The sequence below is a fragment of the Equus caballus genome, chromosome 8, assembly GCF_041296265.1.
Source record: "Equus caballus isolate H_3958 breed thoroughbred chromosome 8, TB-T2T, whole genome shotgun sequence".
NCBI lineage: Eukaryota > Metazoa > Chordata > Mammalia > Perissodactyla > Equidae > Equus > Equus caballus.
In genome coordinates, this window is record NC_091691.1 from 96,103,767 (window position 1) to 96,123,758 (window position 19,992).

The 19,992-nt window shown below is 39.1% G+C and overlaps 1 protein-coding gene across 26 annotated transcripts in view; it reads right to left on the reverse strand.

The window, feature by feature from the left end:
* The window catches only part of NETO1 (neuropilin and tolloid like 1), a 104,306-nt gene extending 85,408 nt beyond the window's left edge, over nucleotides 1-18,898 (reverse strand). For 11 of the 26 annotated variants that reach the window (XR_011441615.1, XR_011441614.1, XM_070275853.1 and 8 more), the window contains exons 1-4: nucleotides 18,600-18,898; nucleotides 16,500-16,553; nucleotides 16,131-16,268; nucleotides 9,803-10,051 (exon numbers count right to left, since the gene is read on the reverse strand). Coding sequence is in view for 20 of the 26 variants with exons in the window: in XM_070275853.1 (XP_070131954.1) it covers nucleotides 9,803-10,051; nucleotides 16,131-16,268; nucleotides 16,500-16,553; nucleotides 18,600-18,627 (469 nt within the window). In the remaining 6 variants the exon portion in view is untranslated. Of the gene's footprint in view, nucleotides 1-9,802; nucleotides 10,052-16,130; nucleotides 16,269-16,499; nucleotides 16,554-18,263; nucleotides 18,553-18,599 lie in introns of those variants that run through there. The other 15 variants (XM_070275845.1, XM_070275844.1, XM_070275847.1 and 12 more) reach the window with 9 other exon arrangements.
* Nucleotides 18,899-19,992: the final 1,094 nt, after the last annotated feature.

Sequence of the window (19,992 nt, forward strand, 5' to 3'; positions counted from 1 at the left end):
CAGTCTAACATTGACTCTTATGCCTCTCTGTTCCACATTGAAGGACCGTTCTGATCACATTCGGCCCTTCCAGATCATCCAGGATAATCTCAACTATCTTTGGATCAGCTAGTTAGCAACCTTAATTCCATCCACAAACTTAATTTCCCTTTGCCACATAAAACAACATATTCACAGGTTCCAGCTTTTTGGATGTAGACATCTTTGTGGGTCATTATGCTTCCTACCATGGTCCAACCTATGTCTCACTAAAATTCAAGTCCATCTCACAGGCAAAATGCATCACCCCATTCCAAGGTGCCCAAAATTCTCAACTCATGACAGCATCAACTCAAAATCCAAATCCCATCAGCTTAACAGTCCCACATCTCAGCATCTACATCATCTAAATCAGGTATGGATGAGATCCTGAATATAATCCACTCTGAGGCACAAATTCTCTCCATCTGTAAACCCGTATAACTTAAGAAACACCTCACCTGCTCAAAAAACACAATGATGGGGCAGGCATAGGATAATATTTATAGACATTTGTGCTCAAAAGAGGAGAAAACAGGGCCCAGACTAAGGGCATAAGGATTAAGTTTGCTCTACTTCGTCAGTCCGGGGTTGCCGGTTTGGATTCCAGGCGCAGACCTATGCCCTGCTTATCAAGCCATACTATAAAGTAGAGGAAGATGGGCTCGGATGTTAGCTCATGGCTAATCTTCCTCAAAAAAACAAAAGGAGAAAATAGAAGAAAAAAGAAATCCACCAGTCCCAAGCAACTTTGAAATCCAGCTGAAAAATTCCACTTGGTTTCAAGGTCTGGGAATAATTCTCTGTGATTCTTAGCTCTACTTTCTGGGCTTAAGGCCCCACTCTCTGGGTGTAAGGTTGTGCCCTCTGAATCAGCCTTCCTTTTTTATGAAAGGTAGAATACATCTACCGCAGCTGAGTACTTTTATCAGCGTGTTTCTTGCTTGTAGATATTTAGGTGGTCTGACTATTTTCTTTTGTTTCATCCTCTCTCTCTCTTTCAGTTCAAGATGGCAATGTTTCTGCTGATATAACATTGTCACCAATCTCGTACTTTTCCAGTGTATGTCATGGGATTCACTCTACTAGCCAAGAGTCTTTTCAGATCATTTCTAGATAATCCCATCCCTATTTTTGGCTTCTGCTGAGATGATGGAAGAGATTTATGAGTCACAGGTCTAATCATTTCAAAGAGCCTTTTGTGAGACTGAATACTCTGATCTTTTTATCTTTCTTAGAGATTAGCAAAAGGTTGTCTAGCTTTACCTTCTCTTTTTTCTTTAGAGCATGCTTTTCCAGTCTCATCCCAAGATCCCCTAAATTTCAATAGTCAGTGAAGCTCTTAATTTTAGAATCTTTTGCCATCTAGCCAGTCATCAAGCCTTGGTTCTTTTTAATTTAAAAGTTCTTCCTTCAATCTGTCACTTCCCTCTTGTGTTTTCCTACAAGCAACAAGAAGAAATCAGGCGGAGCCTTCAACACTTTGCTTGGAAATCTCCTCAATTAAATATCCAAGTTCATTGCTTAAAAGTTCTGCTTTCCACATACCCAGGATGCAATTCTGCTCAGCTTTCTCACTCAATATAAGGATTCTCTTTCATCCACTTTCCAGGTACATGTTCCTGATCTTCTTCTGAGCCCTCAAAATAAGCACCTTTAACGTTCATATTTCTACCAACAGTTTATGACAACTCAGGTATTCTCCAAGATCTCTGTATTTTCAATACCATGCTCCTCAGTTCCTTGTGAGTCCTCACTGGCAAAGTTGTTAACATCCATATATCTACTCACAGTCTGTTTAAAGCAATATAGGGTTTTGCTTTCATCATACTTCTCAATGTTCTTCAAGTTTTTGCCCACTGCCCAATTCCAAAACTATTTCCACCTTTTTTCAATTAGTTTTTACAGCAGCATTCCACCTCCAGGCTCCAAAATCTGTATTTGTTTTCTATTGCTGCTGTAACAAATTACTACGAACTTCTAGTGATTTCAACAACACAACTTTATTATCTTACAGTTCTGGATGTCGGAAATCTAAAATGGGTCTCATTGGGTTAAAATAAAGGCGATGGCACGGCTGTGTTCCTTTCTGGAGGCTGTAGCGGAGAATCCATTCCTTCCTTTCCCAGTTTTCAGGTTTCCCACTTTCCTTGGCTCGTGGGCCCTTCTTCCAGCCTCAAAGCTGGAAATGGCCTTTAGAGTATTTTTTCTACCACATCATGCTGACACTGGCTTTTCTGCCTCCCACTTCTACACTGATGGACTTTTGGGATTACATTGGGCCTTCCCAGATATCCAAATTAATCTCCTTGTATTAAAGTAAACTGATTAGCATCCTTAATACAATCTATTAATGTAATTTCCAATTGCCATGTAACCTAATATATTCACAGATTCCAGGCATTAGGATATAAACATCCTTTTTGGAAGGGAGGCATTACTCTGTCCATTACACATGATTTTTCACTTCTTATAGGCTCTGAACTCATTGTAGAGAAGATAGGGTCTTATACATACTATAATTCAATAGTGTTAGCATAGTGGGTCGAGACATATTTGCTAAATAAATGTAAGCAGCAAATACAGTCTGATGGAAATTAAGTTATTCTGTGCATTCACTTTAAGAATAGTTACACGAGCTCTACTTAAATTGCTATAATGCCATACAAATTCTAAAATAGAGAAACATTTTTAGCCAAGAAAATAACACTGTGAGGTGTTTTCCTGATAATGCCTTGATTTATTTTGCACATAAATAAAATTACAATAAGCTTCAAATTATCTGCAAATTGTTATGAAAGGAAATGTTTAAAAAAATGAGCAGCCTAGATAATAATATTTTCTTAGGCAAAATATACAGGATGCTTAAAATTTGAAAAGCGTACTTCTTGAATATGCAATGATAAGTTAAATGTTAGAGTTTTCTAGAGATTTTTATCAAGAAGCCTAGTAACTACAGACACCCAGAAAAAACGAGAATGTAAAATGGAGATAGAGCATATGCATTATTTCTTTCATTTGTTTTCTTTCTTGAATTGTCCTCTTGCTCAAATGATACAATGTCTCTTTTGGAGAATTTAAGTGAAGGTTGGATGCTGGTCCTTTGATGTTGGGACGACTGTGGGATTGAGTGCAGACGTGATGTTATAATTGATTGAGGCACGGCCTTGGCTAGTCCATAAGACACATTTGTGCAAATTAGTAAATAGTAATCATTTCTGGATATGACTCTCTCCAGGGCAGCTGAATGTGAATGGAATCAGCCTTTGTCTCTCCCTCAGTTGAGTGTCCTTAACGTGGACAACTATAAACATGGCAGCCCTGGAGAGAGGGATGGTGTTGGTGAGTGGAAGCAACTGGCATCACAAGAAATTAAAGTTTCCCCTTGAGTATTTAGCATGCGAGCCACAGGTTTCAAGTCATGAGAGCATTATACATACAACTGACCATGTCAGTAATAGCAGACATTTGAGAAGAACAGGAAATTAATCATACACTTCAGGCTTAGATGGACTGAAAAGGCAGACTTTTATAACAGAGGCAGAGGGAGGGGAGACAAATCATTGCCTCTTTGGTCATTGTGAACTGAAAGACATTTCAGACAACATGGGGAAGGTGAATTTTTAAATGCACACACCAGTTAATGGTGAAATGTGGATGATATAGTATTATCTCTTAATTAAATTCTTGAATATAACTGTAGGAAAAGTGCTTGCAATATGTGATGTAATTAAAGTCATAATCTCTACCCTTTGTAGGTGCATCAGCACAGTGGTTATATAACTGATAAGCAGTAGCTTAACTTCTGCACAGAGTTCACAAACCTGAGCAATGCATTTTCTCCAGACCTTTGATTTCTTTATCTTTAAAAATGAAAAAGTTGAATGAGATGAACTCAAAGATCTCTTTCAGATCTAAAGAAAACACACATCTATGATGGAAATACACCTGAGACCATTTGGTCCAGTCCCAGATGAACCATATTCAAAAATATGCAGTCCAGCAATTAACCACTAAATAAATACAGACACTCCTCAACACTATTCTCTGCCTCTCCAGGAAACAACAAGAGGAGGAAGGCATTCTTTCTGTACAGAAAACTTCTTAAAAATCTTCTTTCTCCTTTGCTACTGCTTTCAATATTCTCTGCACAGATGGGAGCTAATCCTGGAAATTTTCTCTCCCACTCTCAACTTCTCTCCTGAACACCCACCTAAACCAAACAGCATTTTGTCTCTCTGTTTATTCTTCATCCCTTCCCCCGAGCCTTCTATTGTACAGATCTGATCAACCAAGTCACAGGCTGGGTGGCAGGCAGTACGGAATAGATGAAATTGCCCTCACGTGAGTATCTTTGGTACCTAATAGGCACCCTGCTATGCCTCTCAAGTTTTTAAATTTCATTTCTTGAAAAATATGCCTCAAGAAAAAACGTGATTTTGTCCCATACGCTTTCCATTTGAGAGCCTTTGCTGGGGCTGAAATTAGAATATTTGGGATCCACAGTGAAAATATAATACAAAGACAACACAATACCACCTGAACTAAAGTTATTCAGTCTTTTATTTCTGTGTGGAAAACTAATCAAATAAAGTCCTACTTTTAAACTTAAGCTTTAAAACCTTTTATTCTTTCATCTTTTAGTGCAAAATCCAAATTAAATTTTAGTTGTTCAGGAAATGATATAGATAGATAGATGTATGATTTTTTTTTCTTTCTTAGCAGAGCATATATCAGAACACTGGTATCTTGACCAGAAAATTTAACAACTTTCAACATGGTTAATACTCAATGGACATATACTTTTCAGATACAAAAAAGAAAAGCATCGTGTTGGATAACTAAAATAACATCGACTCCATGACAATATTGTACCCAAATAATATATTCCATTTAATACACATAGAAATCTTTTTAAAACACTCAGTTTAAATCAATGCAGTGCAGTGTATCCTTTCCACTGCTTTAGAAGTCAATCAGCATGGATTTTGAGAGGAAGCTAGGAATTGGGCAGAATGTTCCTAAAACACTTTGAGCTCCTCAGATGAAAGGTGCTATTTAAGTACAAAGTATTATAATAATTTCAACATATTTAACAACTCCACTCACTTCCATGCCAATACCTAACTTGACCTCACCTATTTGGTACTTTGAGATGCAATCCTTAAGTTAAATTTCTCCAATAGGGTGTGTGTAACTTCATTCCATAAAACTAGTTCAGAAAAAGTATCATCAAAAGAGAAAGATTCCATAAATATCACATTCTATGTCCGTAAATAGCAGAAAATCTCTCTATTAGAAAGGAAAGTACAAGGCTAACAGAAGATATTTGTTCCTAAAGAGATTGAAAGGGTTACTTCCTCCAAGAGTAGAGCATCCTTTCTTAATCTTGAACAAAGTCCCTGGTAATACCAGTGGACTGGGGGTACAGCAGATACTTTTACATATTTTCTCCTTAGTTTATATGTTCAAGTGGCAAATAAAATTGAGGTATGCAGGCAGCTGGCTGTAGGGGAGAGTTATTTTCTACTCAAAAGGCATTCTTAGTTTGAGTAAAAAGAAATGTGCATTATGGAGAAATGGTATTCTCCCTTCTAAAAATTCATTTAAAAATTACCAACTACGATATTTTCTCTTTTTTGATTTTTTTATCTTAAATCATTTCCTTTACACAAGTAGTACCAAAAATACAATGTCCTTTTCAAAAATTAAAGCGTTATTGATAACGCTGATCAATTTTCAATATATCTCCATCTTGCCCCTCAATTCCTCCTCATTCCTCTCCTGTTCCCTACCTCTGCATAGGGTAACCATTGGTAATGAGTTTGGTGAATATTATTCCAGTATTATTAAAGTTCTTTCATTATAAAATATTTTCTTATTATTCATTTTTCTACAATACATTTGGCTTAAATCATTTTTTAAGAAAAAAGTCTAATTAAGATGAGAAAACAATATCATTCTTTTATAATGAGCAGTTTTATATGTTTTGTATAGTTTCTTATTAAATTATCCACGGATTATCAAATTTTCCATCATGTAACTTTTAACATTTTCGGTGACTCTGGAACTCATCTCTCTTCTCAGAAGCAGCAGGGTATATTGTTGAGGATACCTCACAAGCAACTCCGTTTACACAGGAAGAAGAGAGGGTTTCCTTACAGGCTCATCCAGGAGCCCCCCACCAGGGCTCTGGGTCCCTTGGCACTTCTTCAAGCCTCACCCTTGTCCTTCATTTCTGCAGACCTCAGGGCTTAGACCAACTGACTTCTCCCTGACTATTGCTCAATCCTACACTCCTCCTTATGCATGCTAGACTATACGCCTAGGTGATTAATCACTGCATTGTGAGCCTGTGTAGTGACACTGTATCCAAAAATAACCATAACCCATGAAATAAAAAGTGAGGAATCATCAAAATGTGTCAGGAGATACCGGAAAAAAACACTTTAAGAATGTTTCCACTGCATCTTCCCTGGCTCTGCCCTCCTACCTTCCATATCCACACATGACCTCCAGTTGGCTAATTCCCATCTACACCAGTTCAGAAGCATAGCTATTGGGAACAGAAGCCAGGGATTAAAAGGCTATTTCTTTAAATTTAGTAGAAAAGAAAGTCAAAGAGACTCAGATATTATGGAATAGAGAGTTTTGAGGTAAGAGTTGACACAAATTAGTGTCCCGATCAGGCAGAATGGAAACTGAAGACTGGACAAGGGAACTGACCCATGGCAGTTTGAGAACTTGAGCACCATTGGACAAAACAATCCATGTCATGGAGATGAATCATCAAGCATCTTAGCTGGATTCTATTAAACATACATGTTGTATAATTAAGCTTCAATATTTGGATTCCACACTTGCTATACAATTTTCTGATTATAATCTGGATAATCATGTATGTTTGCTTACAAGAAAAGTTGACCTATATGATTCTAAGAATTCTTATTGAAAACGTACATATGTTTATATGTAGATGCATGTATATAAATGTATAAATACATATATTTATATTCAGTGTTTTTAACTTGATGAATGTGATTCATTCCTAAGAGTGGGGACATTATTAGTGTGCTGACATCAAGTTTCTGAGACTGTAAATTAAATTCCAGATTCCAGATTGTGGTAAATTCACAATAATAATAAAGACCACCTGGCTTCCCTCTGCTAGCTCTGCTCTGACATATTTTACGACTGCATCAGAAATAACTATAACTCCCACCTGGATGCCTAGGTGCATTTAAACAAACCTAACAAGGAAAAGTACCATTATGTAGGTATTAGTTTTGCCCATCTTCCCCAAAAAAATCAGGGAGAAAGTGGCTGTAATTTGAAAAATCTGGGACACATGTTCTCCCAACAAACTATACCAAACCTACTCCATTGTTCCAATGAAATCAATGAAACTGATGGGTACCAACAGATGAGATCTTATAGAAAGTGAAAAACTTCATAAATATCCATTGGTTGGCAATCAATCGATCTTCAAATAATCCTGTGAGGTGGTCAATATTATCCCTCATTTATAAATAAAAATATTGAGGCACAGAATACAAAGAAACATGTCCAAAGTTTACAGCAAGCCAGAAGTAAGAAAGCCAGGACTGGAAGCCAGATCTGATTCCAAAACTAGCGCTCCTCACAGCTGTGCTGGAGTCCTGTCTCAAGGTGACCCAATGGGCAGATCTTCCCCTCCAACGTGCAGTGCAGTCAGGGACCCTGATCTCGGCAGTGCTTTATATCCTAAATCATTACATTGACTTGAGGAACTCCACCCGCTCAATTTCCCCAAATCACTACTTGAAGCATACTACCAAATCAAAATTAAGCCCCAGTTAATCTGAAGCCTGCCTGATTCCCTATTCCCTGAGTGCTGTCTGAATTATCACTAATCCCTGCCCCCTTCCTATTTCATTAACTAATTGGCTTCCTCAATACTGCCTCTTTATAGAACGAGTTGTAGATTATTGTGCCACTCAGGCAATGGCCTTGGGCCACAGAACGTCAGCTTCAGCAGTCATGGAAGTTTTACAAATCTCCTTTTCATGGTCCTACTTTTCCCTCATGTGCCCAGTGTAGGTGTCCCTGTCCTCTTTCCTCTAGTTTATCTGAGCGAAAACAGAAGCTTCAGTCCATCCTTAACTCATCTTAATATCATGGAATCATCTCCTCACTTTCCCTTCTCATTCAGTTGTTCCTGGCAAGTAATAAAATCTTCTCCTTCTATAGATGAAGTAAGGTGGCTCTAAAGAAAGACTGGGCAAAGAACAATGTACAGGGAACAAAGTGGCTTTTTCAAACCTAGGATTGCAGATTAAGCTCCACCATTTATGTTATCTCAAGTAGAGATAGAAATGTGACTAGCATTGCATATGTTGATAAAGCATGTTAGTTGACGCTACATCCTTTATGAAACCACAGTTTTAAATCCTAGATGTTATTCCCATGATCACCAATTCCAGGATGAAAATACAACTTAAAAAAGCTTAGACCATACCTGATTATGCTCAAAATTATCAGATAAGAAAAAATACATATATTTCCATTTACAACTTTAGCACTAACGATCTGACAGATGAAGTAATCTCAGCGTCTGCACCTTTTTGGAACACGTCAGCTTAGTTTGATCACCACATGTGAAATGGCCAAGATTTCTGTGAACAATCCAGTACTAGCAAAGCATAATTAAAACTACAATCTTTTAGTGATATTATGAAAATACCCCTTATGTTTAAGGTTAATACAGTTAATATCTGACTTATTTAACAGAAACCATAATCTCATAATGAAAGTCATCATTAATCTTACATTAATTATTTTTAAAATTTGAGTGCTTGAACTGAGCATCATAGCCTGCTTTGACGTTACCGCTGTAACATGCAACACAAACTTCAACAAATTTGACATATATTCCCACTTCATCTGTTGCCTGTTATAACCTAAGTAAAATGATAGGTGCAAACTGAAAAAATACGTAATTATATATAAATGATGTGCTTTATATAATTTGAGTCATTTTCCCATTAAAAAAATGACCACTTCATCAAATCTCAAATTGCCTAGCCTGATGTTCTTGCAGTTTAAAAATGTGATAACGGATTTTTATTGTAATAAATGATAGCTCATCATGAAGTGAGCCAGTCAACATCACAGGCCCTTTTTAATATTAGCAGGTTAAAAGGAAAATTGACATAAAAAGCATAATTATATAATTACAGATAATGTCTGCCAGACTTTGCAAATGAGTATTTGGCTGCTACGGGTCTCAGTCTTCCTTTCATCACAACTCTTAGGAATTTGCATTTCTAAAAAGAGATTAGACTGCTTTATGCTAAGATCCATTTGCTTTAAAAATTATAATTTTCAGAACAAACAAATTTTTTATTCAAGTTCACCAAAGATCATTTTGATGGATACATTTTACAATACTACAACTGCCTTTTCAAGTTTATTGGGATTCAACATATAATTAGTCTCTTTATTACAGACTACCTCTCAAATCACACATTTCAGCATAATGGAAGTCCATTTAATTAACTGTATTGCTGATGGTCATGTAGACCTCTGAGTCATTATACTTTACCTCGTGTAAGCTAAATTTTAAGGAAAATATATTTTTGTTTCAGAATTTGTGAAATTAAAAGAGCGTGCATTATAGGTTTGGTTTGAAATAGAACTGCAAAATTCTTTGAAAAATTATAAAGTTTCTTACAAAAGTTCTTGTACTGTGAAGATATAAAACTAGGAAGAGAAAGATGTAGGGAAGAAACAAGCCCCTACTCACCAGGTGTGAAATTGTATCGAGCTGAAAATCCCATAGATTCCAGCTCTCCATCAGCAAAAAATTTAATCCATAGGAATCTTCCACTGGATTTTATGACAGGTGGATTTTGTTGTCCACAAAAACGTCCAATTATTGGAGAAAATCCAAAAGGTCCATCTCGAACTTCAATGTGATCAAATTTGCACTCCCAAGACGGTTCAATAGAGTACTTCTCATCAAAGTAGAGTTCAATGCACTGTCTTGGGGCAGCTGAAAAGAAGAAAGATTATGTCTAGAAGGCCTTTTAAAATCTTTAGTTAGATCTTTCTGATTCTACTTCAGATTTTATCTGTACACCTTCTGTGAAACTTTGAACATGATATCCAAGGAAATGCAAAGCAAGGACGCTATACTTAGCACTCTAAGGGTTAATATTTCCATAAGAATGTTTAAGGGGTGCTCCTTAAAATTGATGATGTTGCACAAAATATTATCCTGATATAAAATGACCATTTTGATGTCTAACACAGAACTAACCAAACACAGTATTTTTTGTGAAAGGCTGCCAACTCAGGTTTAGAAAGTTGAGAGGCATCTTTTCGTGACTTCTCCTATATTTTCTGGAGTACCCAGTTTGAAGGTCAGAAACCACTCGAGAATTGTTCAGCATAAAGTTATACAACCATTCAAATAGTCTCAATCGGATGCCTTGATTAGCTCAAAGTGCATATACAAGGATATTAAGAGTAATTTTTCTAGAATACAAATTTTATCATGTTACTCTCAGGTTTAAACTCATTCAGCAACTATCAGCTATGGGAAAATGATCAACATAATTTACATATAGGATCCTTAAGGGTATCCTATAATCCTCACTTCTGAGGTCTTCTCACCTCACCTGCAGACCAAGCTCAGACCACTTCAGATGTATCATGTTTCTAGGATACAACCTCTTTTGGACTCTCATGTATTTTCCCACTTTCTTGAGTATCTATGTACCTCTAATTTGTTAACTCTTGTTTATGGAGGCAAATCTTACTTAAAGGAAACTTCCTCTCTAAGTCTACTCACTAAAGACAAAACCTATTCACCTTGTTTTTAGGACTCAGCACAGTACTTGTCATTGAGGATTTCTCAAAAAAATCTTTCTTGGGTGAAATGTGAATGAGCTTATCTTCATAAATGTTTTTATAGTTCTCCAAAGAACCATGGAAGAGACTTCCGGAGCTAGCAGCTCTGCAAACCTGCACTTGGATGCACTGGCTAGGCCCCTTCCATTCTTCCCTTGTATGTCCAAAACGTTCACAATTCTGGCATTACAGGCTGACATTCAGCCAGGATACCCCAGAATAGCCATAACATTTGTTGAAACATCACACACATTTATCCCAGCTAGTAAACAGCTGTTGCCTGGAGTCCTTTGAGTGTTTCCCAGCCACCGGGCCCTCTTCAGGGACCAAACCCCTCCAGAAACTGGAAAGTTAAGACCTGGCACAGCAGAGCCTGCTGCCCATGTGATCAGCAGTCACTCTGAATGACTGCTGTCCACACCACACCATCATCCTTGATGGCTTTAAAACCAAAGTCTTGCAAGCATGGATGTCAAAAATTCATACAGAATTGAGATACATGATGACTTGGAAATTAGAGACTTATAAAATACAATGCAATCCTGATGTTCTGCGAGGATAAACTTGAAGATCAATTGGTTAAAGACCAATGCAGGCTAAAAGACTACTTTAAGGATTATTTTGAATCTCTAAAAATGTTTCTGACTCTTTAGATATTGAAAAGAGACATTTGTAACTCTTACAAGAAAAAGCACAAATGGTTTTATCTGCCACTAAGGTATATCGCGGAGGTTAACAAATATAGTATCTACCATGAAGATAAATTTGAGGGAGTTTCAATGAATTTTTAAAAATCTGAAAATTGGAAAATATCCTAAGAAATTGCCTGGACAACTATGTCTTTCCTCCTTAAGTATTTGTCCAAAAATAAAAAGGCAAATGCCTAAGAAACTGGACTATTTATGTATTAGCATTAAAGTACATTTATATGTATCATTATCATATAGAATATGTCTTTGTTTTCCTTCTCTTTGAAAAGGCAGTATGGTGTTTTATGAGCAAACAAACTATTTCGGAAAGTAGGATATTTCTTTTACATGTAAATAATGTATGGCTAGCAGACAGTAAAGCAATGAGAATAGCCCTGTGCTAATTTATATAAAACTCTAGATATAAACATGTATCTATTTTCCCTATCAGGAAATATTTGGCCATCTAACATGCATTCATTTATGCATATCTTCATTTTTCATTGTCACTTAAGTGCTGTCCAGCATAGATGAACAAGCATTTCAATGTTCCTTCAGGAAACATACTATTACTTGGCTTCTGATAGACCAAGTTATACGTGGACAAGTCCTTTTCCTTTGGTCCAGGATGTTGAAATTAACTCCACACACTCAACATACGAAATTCCATAAGTTGAATTTTATAAGGTAATAAAATCACTTTTAAAAAGTAAGTATGTAGGGGCCGGCCCTGTGGCCGAGTGGTTAAGTTCACACACTCAGCTTTGGCAGCCCAGGGTTTCGCCAGTTCAGATCCTGGGCACTGACATGGCACCACTCATCAAAGCCATGCTGAGATGGCATCCCACATAGCACAACCAGAGGCACTCACAACTAGAATACACAACTATGTACTGGGGGGCTTTGGGGAGAAGAAGAGGGAAAAAAGTAGAAGATTGGCAACAGTTGTTCGCTCAGGTGCCAATCTTTAAAAAAAATATATTTCTTGTTGTAAATTTAAAAATGAGTGATTATGGTACATGTAAACCATTTGAAACTACCTAGGTCCAACTCCTCAAAGTCACAGTTCCGCTCCCTGCAAATCTCTCAATTCACAGTTGCCTTTCACTTTAACATTTTTCTATAAGCCATCATCGATCTAAAACAGAGGCTCCTTTTCTAGAGGTCTTAACCTCTTTGAGAATCACTGGACACATTGAGAATTACGAGCACCTTCACCTGAATGTGCCCAAATATACAGAATACCGCTTCCTATTTGAGGGAGGTTTAATAGCACCTGAAATCCATAAAAGGGACCCTCCTTTCCATGACTGACTCCACCTGTATTTATCACAGCCTAGCTTATCCCAAGAAACCTGATCAATTATTTATCTCTCTTTCTCTTGTATTTTAATCATACCTTTTTCTACAGGTTACTCTGTTCAGAATTTAACATGACAATTTACCCCATTAAAAGAAGAAAATAAAAGAAAGAATGAAAGGGAAAATTGCCTTTCTGCTGGTGGACCATCAAGATCCCTCAGGTACTCCCGCATCCACAGCGAGCTGGCCCCCACCCGCACCATGTCAATGAAAGCACACATCCTGAACTTCCTAAAAGCTTCTTAATTGTCTCATTCAATAGATGCATTTGCTTTTACCTTATTTTTCTTTGCTGTAAAAACTAATACTTTGGCTCCTCCCTGAAAGTTGGTCCACTCTAGCTCCTGTAACATCTTTTACCTGGTTCTCCAGTTGATCACTCTCGACTTTCCTTCACAGTCCTTTTTACCTTTCTCCTTTCTCTGCCCCTCCCTGACATTATTTTCCAGAATTCTATTCTCCCTCTTCTTTCCTCTCTTTCTAGACCAGTGCTCTGGGCGCCACAGTGCAGTGGCATCGTACTGGAGAGCTATTATGATACAATGATGCCTGCAGCTCCATCTAAGACCAATTAAATCAAAATTCCTGGGAGCAGACCCAGGCATCTGTATTTTTTGAAAGAGTTGAAAAACACTGCTCCAAATACTCCCTCTGGATAGTTTTATTCATTCTAACAGCCTCAACAACAATCTCTATATTTATGAACTATAAATTATATTTTCAGCCCAGAACTCTTCAGTGAGCTAAAAATCTATATATCCAATCTCTTTATGAGACATCTTCATAAATACAAAATCGATCATATTATTTTTCCTTTAAATCCTCTTTCTCTACCTATATTCTTTATCTGCCATGGCCATTTCATCTAATGTCACCAAACCAAAATCTTTAGAATAGTCCTGGGATTCTTATTCTCTCATCCCTACATCCAGTCATTCATGATTCAGTTTCCTAAATAGCCTTCATTTCTTCCTTTGACTCCATCACCAATGTCACTTCTGTAGTTCAGGCTTTTACTATGGTTTACTTGGTTTTTCACAATAGTTCCAGCTAATATTCTTTTCCTTCAGGTACTTCATCAAAATCTCACTTTATTAGTTCTTTACTTGAATTATTTCAATGGCATCCCATTGTCTATAACACAAAGTCCAAACTTTCATGGATGGAAGAGATAGAAGACCAGGTCCTTCTTTACCTAGACTGCCAACCTCTTCAGTCTCCTCAGTTGTTCCCCTCCTCACTGTATGCAGCAGGCCTTTGATACCACATGTGGGTCCTGACCGCACCACTGCACGAGCTAGTCTATACACAGAATGATATCTCCTGGATCTTCTAAAAGCTAAGAGTAAGCTTCTCCTCTTATAGCCTTCTCTTCCTTCTCCCTATTTCAAACACCGTGCTAATCTTGGGGCCCCTTTAGACTGTTTTCTGAAAGGGGTGTGTCCTCCACCATACTGAAAGTTCCATAGGGCAAGTACCATGTTTGTTTTATTCAATGTTCTCTACACTGTATCTAGAAGAGTGATTATCTCTTACTAGTTGTTCAATAAATATTTGGTAAATAAATACATAAATGAAAAAACAGCTAGTATGAACTATTTCCAAAAGGGTATAGAAGTGTCATTGATAGTAACAGGAGGTTCTGTTTATTTCCCAACTTCAAGTTTTGTCATTGACATAACTACAAATGAATGCAAATATGTGAACCATCCTAAAATGAAATGTTAGCAATGCTTTTTAATTATAAATAATAATAAACATGAAAACACAATTAACATGTGAAGATTTGCTTCTGAATTAATTCTTTAAATAAGAGAACTATTTGACTTTATTGTTTTAATAATTTGGAGTTTTAAAAACTATTGCTCCAAAATGCAAATTATGCTATGTGAATTTAAGCAAGATATTTAACTCTCTGTGCCTTAGTTTCCTTATCTGTAAAGTAGGGACAACAAAAAGTACCTACTTCCTACAATTAAATGTTTTAATATACGTTAAGTACTTTGAAAGTTCCTAATATATATATACAGTAGATATGTAAATTAACTTGATAAAAAGAACAATGAAGTTTATCCCAGGATTTCCATATTTCAATTTCCTTTTCTATCAAACATGAGGAAGAAAAACTGTCAGAGCTCAGTTTTCTCAGCTTTATCCTTTTATTATGCGAGCTTATTGTTTTCCCTTCTTCTTGTAATGTGCTGTATCTTTGTTAAAAGTTCAACTTCAAGCACAAAAAGGAGAGAGGAAAGATCCCTGGCCCAAAAATCATTTCTAGATAGAAATTCTTGAAACGAGTTAAACAGAAGGCTTTTTTCTTTGAAAGAGCTACCAAATGAAACTGTCCCTCATTTACAAGTAAATACTGAGCATTCATATCTTCTTCCTTAAGGTGGCTTGTCTGTCTGTATGTGGGGTGGGGGTAGGGGGCGAGTTTTGGTCTACCAGGTATTAACATTTCTATCAAAATCTTCTATCATTAGATGAAATGTTGATATTTTTAACAATTGTACTTCATCGAATGGTGTCTACAAGGGGAAGAGAAATAGGAAAAGTTCAAAAAGAAGTGAATCTTTTTCAGTACTATTTATCCTTCGAGGTGGGAGAAAATGATGAAAAGAGTCACCATAATTTGGAATCCCGACTTCGGCATTAAAGTATGATAACGTACCTTGTTAGCACAAACTAAGGCAACTGTCATTCAGACTGATGTTCAGAAAACATGATTATAGATTTATTTCTGACATTAATATGTTACTTGTGCTTCATATTATTAAATAAAAAATAACAAATGTATAGGTTATTCTAATAATTGTTAAACTGATAAAATACTAGTTTCCAAATTGTTACACATTAGGAAATATTATGCCAACTCTGCATTCAACCATTACTTTAGAATTCCAAATCAATCAAATCAATAGCCAAATAAACTAAGTTGTTGTTTTGTTTTTATTTCCTAGAATTTACTTGTTCATAGCCTATTCCTAATAATTTCAATAATTATCTTTGATTCCAGATTTCACTGCTGTTTGCTTCACTCAGAGATATTTACATGCATGGTCTCAAAACCAATTTTTGTAATGTTTATATGAATATTGTGCAACAAAACTCAGAGATGGCCAGGTCCTGCTTAGCATGCCCTGGGGCTCTGGCACTCCCTGCCCTTACCTTCTATGATGTAGATGCACTCTCGGTCAGGGGGGTACTTGCTGGGATAGTTGGGAGAGGTAAAGATACCTCCCTCCGCATGTTTTGTCCAAGTTCCACACTGCACTGATTTCTGTGTTTCTGAGGTGGTTTGCTTTTCTGTAAGAAATTTTAAAAAGAGCCATTATCCAATTTGCTATACAACTAAAAATAGAGGACATTCTTATAATATCCATTAGTAAATTAATTTCTAAATGTCATCTTAGTCAAAACCAATCAGTTATACACACCATAAAATGTTCAGACATTCTGGAATATTAAGAATATGGGAACAATAAGACAATGCAAATAATTAGAAGTCTTCCACTCCCATTTTCCAAAGAAACACACCTGTTCCTTTCTTGGTTGCCCCAGACAAATGGAGGATGATTAAACTTGCTACAACTGAAACAGAAGAGAAAAATTAGAAAATGATATTAATATACACTGAAATGATGAAATTCTATAACAACATAACATAATTTAAAGTTAAATGATATCAAATCAGATTAATTTTGTTATCGTTAACTGTTCTGAGTTGACTCAGAACTTGGAGAAACTGATTCAAAATGTACAAATCAGGAAAACTTAGGATTCCCTTCAGGAAGTAATGCAAGTTAAAAATGGATGAAACCCAAACTCCTAAAGCAAATGCACCCTTCAAGAGGCAATATTGTAATGTAATTCACATTACAATAGAATTTCAGGACCAGCACTGTTTCCAAGCTGCCCTTCATGAATAGCTTTGCTAGCATCTCTAAAGAAAGAGTGACAGCAGCTGTAAGGATGAAAAGGAAAAGCTAACAATGAGAAAGGACTCCAGGACTGATCCTAACACATTGCCAATGTTGTTGTATTTTAGAAAATAAATACTTAGGCAAATCCTATGGCCTGTGGGGGAGGGGCACAGGAGAAAAACAGATTAATGTGGATCAGAGGCATTAAGCAGCACTATAAAAATGTTTCTCATAAAAATGTACTGAACTCCCAAGTAATCCCAGTCTTCAGCATTTTCTAAGCTATGAAATTAATCTCTTTGAACCTTAACCTTGATTTAATATTTAGTATTATTCAAAAATAGATTATTATCTTGAGAAAGGTGTTTTCTATGAGCATTTCATTGATTCATTTTTTCAGTATCAAAAAGAGACTGATCTGTAATAAGAGTAAATCTTCAAAGACTACTGTAACCTGAACTTCTGATTTACTGTCATCTTCTTGATTTACTCAACATTTTTACAAAACCTAAATCTAGAAAAGTCTTAAAGCAATCTAGTCTTCCTGATTTCCGATTTTTCCTCCTCTACTTAATTTTTGTAACTTATTTTGTTGCCCAGTTACCCAAAAGCTCTAAGTTCTATTAGGTGTATAATCATATTTCCACTTAAAGTGAATTTGGGGAAGGGAGGACATAATTCACAATGATTTCCTAAACTGAAGCTCACTACTAGAGCTTATAAATTTACACTTAAAGATTATTCCAAGAAAAGTATGGGGGCTCTGTTATTAGCATTTGAGAAATTATATCAATTATATTACTGTGTATTCTAGCCTGGTCATCTGCTTTTAGATTAAAATATTAGTCGCTGTTACTGTCTGCATTTAAAGAGAAAAAAAATCTTATTTTAACTTGCCATACAAACAGACAGGTATATAGCTGTCAGTGTCAGGATGTACGTTTGCTGTATTCTTTACTCTGTTTTTCCTAGTTTGGTGGAATCACATTGTGGAACACGTACTACGATTAACACATCAGGAAAGCTGATCCTTCAGCTGCGCGGCACAGGATTAACCTCTACTTTCTGCTTTATAATGTGAAATTCCCACCACACATTTTCTTCTATTGGCTTTTACTTGATGACTTCCGATGCTATTTTCCTCCAATTCCTTGCCCCCTCAACTGCACGCGTTACCGCACACTCATAAAGCAACACTAGAGATCTGCCGGCCAGAAGAGTTGAGGTTGGCACCGCTCTCCCCTCAAGCGCTGCGTTCCAGTGCGCCCTAAACTACCTACTGGAGTGGGAACATGGCCCGCTGAGCTCCAGAAGCCCCTGAAAGAGAAATATTCCTCCTCATCCCACAAGCTCTCAGCCCCGCTCTCCCTCTCTCCACCTGCGCTCTCCTTCGGGCCCACTCCCCAGCCTCGTCCGCACGTGCCCATTCCTGAACTACTCGCCGCGCTCAGCCCCCAGGATGTCGCTGCGCGCGGAAAGGCTGTTTTCCTTGGCGGATCCTGACATCCAGCGACGACTGACGGTGCGCCGCCCCCACGCCCCGCTCTATTATGCTGCAATACAGAAAGTTTACATCTGCCCCAGACTCGCGGGGACTGCGGGGTCCGGCTGGAGCGCGGCGGCGAGGCTCGTCCCTGCGCGTTCGGCCACGAGGGAAGAGAGGGAGGGAGGGAGGGAACCCAGAGTGGACCGGCGCGGCGGGAAAGGTACTCACTGTGAAACAAACTGCGTCCATAGATCATGTCTGTTCGTTACACCAGAGGTTCCGATCTCCACTAATTCCATTTAGAGACGGGAAGACTTCCAGTGGTGGGGGAGAGGATGGAGTCGAGAGATTTTAAATATGCAAACCAAGAACAAAATGAAGGTGGGGGGGGGGAGGAGAGAGAGAGAGGAAAGAAAGAGATCCGAGCCCACACAGCAGCAAGATCCGAATTCGTGCGTCCTCCGCCCCTGGGTCGCTCTGGCTGGCTCTCTCACCGCCGCGAAGCTAGCATCCCCACCATGACGCTCGCATCACACCCGGGCGCCGATCGCCACCATCAGCACCGCCGGCGGCAGCACCCTCCTCCTTTGCATCATCGCCGCCGCCGCAGCTGTCAGGAGGACGCGCGGGCAGTCGGCGCGCAGGCGGCGGCGGGCGCGGGGCGAGCCCCGGGGTGCCCCGAGCCGGGGCCGGGGCCAGGCGGCGGGCGCGGCGAGGCCGGGGCCAGTCCAGACCGACGGCAGCGACGGAGCGGGCGGCGGCGGCGGCGGCGGCGGCGGCTGGGGCTCGCTCAGTCCCCAGTTTCATACACCACGAGCAGCAGGTCGGAGCAGCCTCCCCGGGAGGACGTCCAGCAGCAGCCCTCCTCTCTCCAACCCTTGGGGATCTTCCGCTGAGGCATTGAAGACAGGAGGAAAGGGTCCGTCATCGGCTCGCCGGGCTCCACGCCACCTCTGCGATCTTGCGGAAAGAGGAGCGGGTGGGTGGGTGTCTGGGAGGAGGGCTTGAGGGTGGTGGAGGGGAACGGGGGTGGCAAAGGGGGGCGGGGAAGGGAGGTAGGGAGGGGAAGGAGCAGGAAGATGGCAGAGTTACCAAGTGGGCGCCTGAGTCATAGCCCTGGGATACGCGACCCTGCAAGAAGCCGGGAGCCGGGGTGAAATTGCGCCGCTCCGCGCGGCCGGCGCCCCTGGGGCTAGTGCGCGGCGGAATGGGGCGGCGGCGGCGGCAGGAAGGACATCACAGGCCCTCGGATCCTAGGGGGGAGGGGAAGGGGAGGGGGTGAGGACCAAGCTGGGATCCGTCACTTGGTCAGCCCGGGCCGAGGGGGCCAGAAGGGAACTGGCAAATCCGGAGCTGGATCTTCGTGCCGGACAAAAGGCGTGCAAGGGGGAGGGGCTATCATGTGAAAATCCCCTTCGGGGGTTAATTTTTCACTTTTTAAGGGTTAGAAATTGCAATCGATCTGTTTCCCATCCCTTATAGTCCAGCTATCTGAAGGAAGCGGATTCTATCTCTTCCCGGGGGTGAAGGCTCTGCCGTTTACTCAGGTCTCAGGCTGGGAGAAAAGGCAGGTGTGCGCCGAAGGCAAAGGCGGCAGGAAAAGTTTCGCGGTTTACCACCT